Source organism: Ptychodera flava, chromosome 15 (assembly GCF_041260155.1).
Source record: "Ptychodera flava strain L36383 chromosome 15, AS_Pfla_20210202, whole genome shotgun sequence".
Classification (NCBI taxonomy): domain Eukaryota; kingdom Metazoa; phylum Hemichordata; class Enteropneusta; family Ptychoderidae; genus Ptychodera; species Ptychodera flava.
In genome coordinates this window covers 39,091,572-39,099,919 of record NC_091942.1, presented here as the reverse complement: position 1 = coordinate 39,099,919, position 8,348 = coordinate 39,091,572, and the positions used below count along the sequence as shown (strand labels likewise).

The 8,348-nt window shown below is 42.3% G+C and overlaps 1 protein-coding gene across 1 annotated transcript; it reads right to left on the bottom strand.

Annotated features, from left to right (window-relative positions):
- Positions 1 to 4,964: 4,964 nt before the first annotated feature.
- Positions 4,965 to 5,960, bottom strand: LOC139150795 (uncharacterized). Its single transcript, XM_070723188.1, has one exon. The coding sequence runs from the start codon at positions 5,958 to 5,960 to the stop codon at positions 4,965 to 4,967; it is 996 nt and encodes a 331-aa protein (XP_070579289.1).
- Between the last annotated feature and the right edge of the window lie 2,388 nt (positions 5,961 to 8,348).

Here is an 8,348-nt window from a genome sequence, read left to right as displayed (position 1 = left end):
TGGAACGAACATTGCTCACACAAGTGAAAGCCGTGCCGTATATTTGCAATATACGCACTGCTAAGATGATAATATCACCACAAGTTGAAAGCTGATCTTTCTGCAGCAAATTGTGTGTTAACTGTGAACTTTATTCCGTTTATGAGTTCAGTCAGATGTCTGAGATTGTCATGAGAACATTATTTATGATTGTTCCACTGAACTTTTGTCGATGCGCGGAGTTAGCAGAGTAAGACTTCAGATTAGTTCGGCATGTCCCGACCGGAAGAAACAAAAGATCTAAGAATATTAGTAAGATGGCTGCTCCCGTGGTAGCTGAACTGGACGCTGCTTAGCAGTGAATTGCGTGTGTTGTCACCGACTTTCATGTGCAGACATTACACGGGACTTACAATTGTGCTCATCATCGAACATTAGTTAAAGTCGCGTGTGAACTATTTGTGTTTCCCAGCCGCGTCGTCAAGTCTGAGGTACCTCTGCGGTACCGTTAAGTTTTCCATAGAAATTGTTAAGCATTTAGAAAGGGTTTGAACAGAGTTTTGTTTTGAAAGTGTGTTCGACTCCTGCCGCCGGGAGGTCGATCAGTACGGTTACTGTTACCATGGAGTAATATTTATAGTTTTGGGTACGGTTTTACTATTTTATATGAATTGTAGACCCCGATATTTGACACAATATATACAGAAGTTGTTTGTTACATTATATGACTGTGTGTTGGTTCCTCATTTCGGCAGATCGTCCATGTAGCCGACACGAACACGAAGTGTGTGTTACCGGCTATCAAAAACTATGAAAAATAGTAAAGAATGAGCTACAAAATCACTATCAGTTTTAAGTTGCAGGTAGAATAAGTCTGTGCCTTTGTAAAAAATACTAAAAAAATAGTAGAAAGTGAAGAACCAGCTAAAAGTTAGTTGAGGAGACCTTGACCGCATATCATTTGCATCTCATTGTCGGCTACATGGACTGTGTGCCCTCATTGGGCAATTTTTCATGCCCCATGCTGTGTAGCCCTGCGTACAGGTGTGTGCACGTGTGTTCCCAGCATTATATGGCCTCTACCACAGCCCTGCAATGGTCTTTGAACAGACTTGAGGTCTCTGCAGCCTGGATCTGGACCGCAATGAAGACTAAACGGTCTTTTTGGCCGAAATTCTGCTCTATTGGGGCAAAATCCTTTCCCTGCCTACCTTTACCTCCTAACCAATCCCAGAAAAGATGCGATTGACTTCTCCTAACGTCCAAAACCGCTCATTTTCTGAAACATAACATACTCGACAAGTTGTTTACCCATGGCGATCCCCATTTTGAATCTCGCTGCAGAGACCCCAGTTATCTCCACAGACCGTTGCAGGGCAGCGTGATGGAGGCCGTATACGCCAGGAACACACAGACCTGTACTCAGGGCTACATGCTCTGTTGCTGCTCTAGAGAGGTTAATGCCAGTCTCGGACTTGTTGGCCCTGCTAGAGAAATAAATTTGGCTGAGCTTCGTGTAGAGTCGCAGGCAGCATGTATGTGGTAGAAACTAAGGAACTTTATTACTGCCCCAAAAACTGCATGTTAATGAGGTACACAAAGTCGCCTCAAGAGGGCGTCCTAACAGAAGGTGATATCAGCACTGTGCATAGGCTGTGCTTATGCATGGACATTACATCCCTTTCCACCTGGATGAAATGAACACATGTTGAAAGCGTGTTTCAAATGTTATGAGATAACCAAATGAGTATAAACAAAGTGTCTCTCGGGTCTGTCTGTTCTAATATTCTGATGCACTTAGATTGTTTATGTTCAATGATTGTTCATGAAAGTGTTCATAGCTTGAAATAAATGTTCTTAACAAATAACAGTAACAATTGTAACACTAAACATTCAAAACTAACTAGAGGGGAGAGGTTACTAGCACAATTCACCCTCGAGGTGGATCTTCAGCATCCGCCTTCCCTAGACTATATAATGTAGTCCTTAAGATAAGCTGGTGATCTACGTTCTCGGTTTGGGTAACGTTGAACTTGTTGCTCGCATTTGTCAGTGGTCAAACTGACTGGTGGTTTATCAGCAAAGTCAGTAGAAGCTGGTGATTCGTTTGGTAGCTCTCTCTGACTATCATGCAGGTCAGTTTGATCTGGTTTGCTGTTGAGGACTTTGAAATGAGATGAGTTGCGAGTCACTTCATGGTTTCCTCTTGTTGCAGTTACCATACTACCTTTTGTTGTTGAAACTTGGTAGGGGTCAGTCTTGTATGGAGATATCTTCTTTGGTATGTATCCTTCACGTTTGACTAGTACGAAGTCTCCTACTTTGACAGGAATCTTACGAATCCTCTCTCGCGTATCTGCATACGTCTTCATTCTTGATTTCTGTTTCTTGTCGCGTGTGCGTACTTTCTTGTCATCCACTCTGGTGACTATTTCCGGGAGGCGTGTTCTAAGAGACCGCCCAAACAGGAGTGTAGCAGGTGGTACGCCTGTGGTTGAGTGAGGAGTTGCTCTGTAGTTTCTGAGGAAGCGATAAATTTCTTGTCGCCATGATTTTCCTTCTGTGTGACAAGTTCTGTAGACTTTCTTTATTGTCTTCATCAGGCGTTCAACCTCACCATTTGCTCTGGGCCATCTGGGGGTTACTTTTCGGTGTTTGAAACCCAAGTACTTTGCAAAGGCTGCAAACTCGTCTCCATTAAAGGGTGGTCCATTGTCTGACCGTACAACTTTCGGAATGCCAAACACTGAGAATATGCGGTCTAGCTTCGGAATAACTGCTTTGGCAGAGGTTGAGTTAACAATGTCAATTTCTGGAAAACGACTGTAGTCGTCTGTGATGACGAGTAAGTATTCTCCGGTTGACAGGTCTGAGAAATCAACACTGACTTCTAGCCATGGTCCGTCTGGCAGTTTGGACATCTTTAGTGGTTCACGGCTGTTGTCAACTGTGGTTGCTTGGCAGGGAATACAAGACTTAACTGTTCTTTCAACCATTGCATCTATGTTTGGGAACCAAACCTTTTCTCGCAATAATTGCTTGGTCTTCACAATTCCTTGATGACCTTCGTGTGCAATGTTGACTACAGTTTGTTGAAGTCGACTTGGAATGACGATTCTGCTCCCACGTAGAATGAGATTGTTGGCTTTAGTAATGCTGAGCTCATGGCGTACTTTGTGCATACATTTTAGTACTGTGCCAACTTTGGTGTTTTTTGTCTGATTCAGTTTCTTGTACCACTGACCATCTCTGACTGCTTGGATGGAAAGTTGTAGAGCTTCATCATCCAATGTAGCTTGCTGTATATCACTGATGAGTACTGTTTTAGGTACTGTATGTTGACTTATGAAGTTGATATGCTCTTCGGCTATCTTTTCTTCACGACTTGATTGCTTGGATGACCGTATTGGATGGCGTGACATGTAGTCTGCAGGGTTCAGCTTACCCGGTTGGTACACTACCTCAAAGTTGTATTCCTGGAGTTTCAGAATCCATCTCTCGATGCGTGTAGGTGGTTTGGCTGTGGGTTTGTTAAACAGCGGTACCAGGGGTTTGTGATCCGTTATCACTTGAAATTGGCTTCCGTATAAGTAGAGATGAAAGTGTAGTACTCCCCAAGTGACAGCTAGAGCTTCTCTTTCAGTCTGAGAGTATCTTTGCTCTACTGGTGTGAGGGATCTACTGGCAAGTGCTATGACAGAGATGTGATCATTGCCATCTGGCTGTGCAAGGATAGCTGCTAGTCCTACAGGGCTGGCATCAACGATTACTTCAGTTTTCTTCTTTGGGTTGAAGTATGCTAGTGTACAATCAGCTGCTAGCTTCTCTTTTATTAAGTCTAGAGCGTTCTGTTCTGTTTCTCCCCATTTCCATGTTGTGTCATTTTTTGTGAGTGCTCTGAGTGGCTCAGATATTGTGGCTAGGTCTGGAACAAATCTACTACAGTAGTTCACCATGCCTAGGAACGACTTCACTTCTGTGCCATTGCGTGGTGGTGGGGCATCCTTTATTGCCGAAACCTTCTTAGGGTCAGGTGAAATGCCATCTCGGCTGAATATGCTCCCGTAGAATTCGACCTTGTCTTTTCTGAATTCACACTTTTCTTTGTTGAGTGTTAGCTTCTTTTCTCGTAGACGTTGTAGGCAGGCATCTACCCGCTGGTCATGGTTTTCATCTGTACCATATGCTAAGATATCGTCACTGATGTTTATTACACCATCAAGCCCTTGGAGTGCGGAACGTATGTAGTTCTGGAAAATTTCAGCTGCTGAACAAACTCCAAAATTCAGGCGTTTATAGCGGAAAAGACCAATGTGCGTTGAGAAAACAGTGAGATGACGAGATTCAGGAGCGAGTTCGATCTGATGGTATCCAGCATTTAGGTCTAGTTTTGTAAACACCGTCGCTCCGTTTAGGTCTGCAATGATATCGTCTAGTGTAGGGGTAATGTGTCTCTCTCTTTGTATCGCTTTGTTGGCTTCTCGCATGTCTACACATATTCTGACCTCGTCTGGTTTCTTGGACTTTTGTACTACTTGGATAGGTGATACCCAAGGTGTAGGTTCATCACCAACCTTTTCTATGATATCCAGATCAAGCAATTTCTGTATCTCTTTCTCTGTCTTCTTTCTCACATGGAAAGGTATGCGGCGATGTGGTTGCACGACAGGTTTTACGGATCTATCTTCATGTAACTGACACTGTACTCCATCTAGTTTACCAATACCATGAAACAAGTCCCCATACCTGTCAAACCATTGATGAGTGTTGTCAGGAGATACCGCATTGACCTCATCTGTTATTTTGACCATGTTGAGTTTGCTAGCTGTGTTGTAGCAAAGAAGTGTGTCTCCATCTCGTTTCGTCACCACAAATCTTGCTGGACAGGATTGAGATCCATGTGTTAATTCAGCAGATATTGTGCCTTTTACTGGTAATGGTGTGTCTGTGCCATAAGCATATAGGCGCGTCTTCTGGTTAGTGTTTCATTTTGGTTTTCTGTGTAGGCGCTCGTAAGTTGAGTAACTCATAACATTGATTGTAGCACCGGTGTCTATGAGTACTGGAAGAACTGTGTTGTTCAGGTTAACTGTTGCCGCCGGTCTTCGGTCTTTGCATATAGCCTGTGGATTTACACTGAAGACATACTCTCCTTCTGAGCTGTCAGTTTCATGTCTCACTGCCTTGACCTTGACCTTGGTTGCTCGCTCACCTCTTGATCTGCAACACTTTGCGAAGTGGTTCTGTTTTTTGCAGAAGTTGCATGACTTTCCTTTGGCAGGGCATGCTTTGTCATGGGGGTATTTTCCTCCACAGTTATAGCATTTATTGTTTTGTCCAGATGCCTGAGACCTGTTGTTTTGTCTAGATGCCTGAGACCTATATTGTTTACGCTTGGTTGTTTGACTGCGTTGCTGTTTTATAGCATTGACAGATGCCGTCTCACTGGGTTTCTCCATACCTTGTGCTTGAGACTCAGAAACTTCAAATGATCTTGCTAAATCAAGCAGTTGCGTGAGTGATAGCTCTTCACGTAGTGCACGGCGTCTTACTCGAGCAGATAAGCATCCACGAATTATCTGTGACTTAACTTCCTGTTCCTTGTCATGGAATTCACAAGTTGCCGCTAGCTGTTGTAGCCTTGTGTTATATGCATCTACATTTTCATCTTTGTCTTGCATGGTTTCTCTGAATCTAAAACGTTCATATTCGATGTTGCGTTTTGGCAAGAAGTAGGACTGTAATTTGTCACGAGCTGTCTTGTAGTCGACACCCGTATCTGACAGTGTATCAGATATATCCGACACTTCATCTCCAGCGTAGTGGAGTAAAAGGGCGCGTTTCTGTTTGTCGTCGGTTACTTTGAATGCTACAAATGTATTTTCAATTTTTCTTACATACTTCTCCCATCGTGGACCAATTGATCCTGTATCTGTATGAACTGAGAAACTTGGGATTGATGGCAGATTCTGGAAAGCCATTGTCGATGAGAGATATTGACCAAATTACCTTGCGTGCACGTGGTGTCTGTGTGTCGTCGCTGCACTATTGCTGCATGTTATACACTGCTGTTCACTCGACTGACAGAATTCGTCACAAAAGTTCTTCAAAAACCTTGCATGTTTACCTCGAACTATTTAGACGTCTGTTTAGAAGGCTGAGTTGGTCAGTTTGTTGGCGATCTGAGTTCTTTTAACTGCATCCTCGTCGCCAATGTAGAGTCGCAGGCAAGCATGGATGTGGTAGAAACTAAGGAACTTTATTACTGCCCAAAAACTGTATGTTAATGAGATACACAAAGTCGCCTCAAGAGGGCGTCCTAACAGAAGGTGATATCAGCACTGTGCATAGACTGCTTATGCATGGACATTACACTTCGGTCGGTAATTATTCTGCCGTCTCGAAACATCGGTTACACAAGCAACATTTCGGTGAAATTCCAAAGTCAATTTTGTTTTCCATAACTCAACACAAACCTTTGTAAAATTTGACCCCCCTTCAATCATTGATTGTAAAATTTGACCCCCCCTGAAAAGCGGTTTTGTAAAAGTCAACCCCCCCCTGATTTCCACCGACCCCCCCTCCCGTAAATAACGAATGCTCCCTAAAGTGCTGGAATTTCAATGGTCATATACGGGCAGAAGCCCGCAAGCATGCCTCTGCAGTACTACCAACCTCCCGCCAGAAAAGTAAATAAAGAAAATAATGTACAAATTTTATTCTGCGTCTATATTTGTCGCAGATGGTAATATTTAAACCTGCTAAACATCAATTTACATTAATTTTCTTTTTTAAACGAAATTTACCTTTCAATGAGTCAGCAAAAATGGGAGTGGCACAGTTCTACGTGGATTTTAATATCTTCCCGGAGGCAGTTGACGGCCGTGCCGATAGAAACTTAAGAAAGTCTCGTACTGCTCCTGAGTTGTCAAACTAAGTCTTCACAGAACGGATGTATGTTGTCGAGTATCGGGAATTAGGCGACAAATGTGTTCGGTAAAGGTGTAGCAATACCGACCACCAAAATTGCTGAAAGGTAGAAAGTCGGGAGGCGGAAATCGGCGACAGGTGTATCCGATAAAGAGCTGACAATTTTCCGGACATAAAGAGCGTGAATAAGGATGTCAGGCGGCGGGAGCAAGGTAATAGAAGTGTTCGGTAAAAGACTGACAATCTTCGGTACCATATACGGCTATTTGACAGTAGGTCAGGGACCTACGAAGTGATGTTGAAAATGGGTCAGCAGAAATCACGTGGAGTTTATTTCTAATTTCTAATTTCGATTTGCTGTTACATGTTGCATAACTAGAAGTTTCGTTATTGAGGTCGCTATTCGTATTCAGGAAAACCAAAACCAAATTTAGTATTTCACCCACTTCGTAATTCCGATTTGCATTATTGATCACAAATAAGTTAGCTGGAAGAGATACTTATGGACATTTTCTTTCGAGGTAAGTACCATTGCCTATACAATTTCAAAATATGCCATTTCATCGATTTAGCTCCAGCAAAACTAGATTGATTTTAGAAGTCAGAACGCTCAAATAGCAGAAAGTTAGGAATACATAGCTACAAACAGACATAATGTCTCTTTTGGGTCTTGTCAGTCGATGGTTCTGTGTGTTTTCTCAAGAAGTGTGGACTGCGGTGATTGTTCAGGTGAAAAAAGAGAAAAGTTTCGTTTCTAAACCTTGCGTGGGTCGATCTCCATGTCGAAAAGCAGAGTCAGCGCCAAGTAATTTTTCACATTCGCTCGAAAGAATGTGTAAATAAAAGAAAAAATTTTGATATTTTGCTTTAGACGACAGAAAGAAATATTAACACATGTAAGATGACATGTAAGCTGTGTAGAGTTCTGAAGCCTGAGTATTGGCGTGTCAGAATAACCGCTTCGCTAAACAATCCTGTGTTTGTTATTTTCATATTCAGCAGTCGGATCTTTCAGGCTCAAAAATAAATATACACACAATATAAAGAAAGAAAGAAAGAAAGAAAGAGAGAAGGAAAGAAAGAAAATAAGAAGTGTCACCACATCATTTCTCGAAAAGACCTAAGATGAGAAATATATAATGTGTTAGTCTTGTGTATTCGAAATTGCCATTGTATTGGAACAAACCAAAGCAGTATACGATAAATGCTGAAGACTTGAAGGTGTGCGCTTGGTTTATGTTTTGTGTTGTTGAAGAGTGGAAGAGGAGTTCTGCATGGGGGTCCAACAACATGACTGCAATCTATTGAAAATGTTCTACGGAAATTTAAACGTTGTTTCTCATTTGTCGATGCTTGTAAATAGCGAAATGTTTTTGTTTCTAGACGAATTAATATCCCAGAATAGCAGAACAGATTCTGACAACATGAAAGAAAAGCGT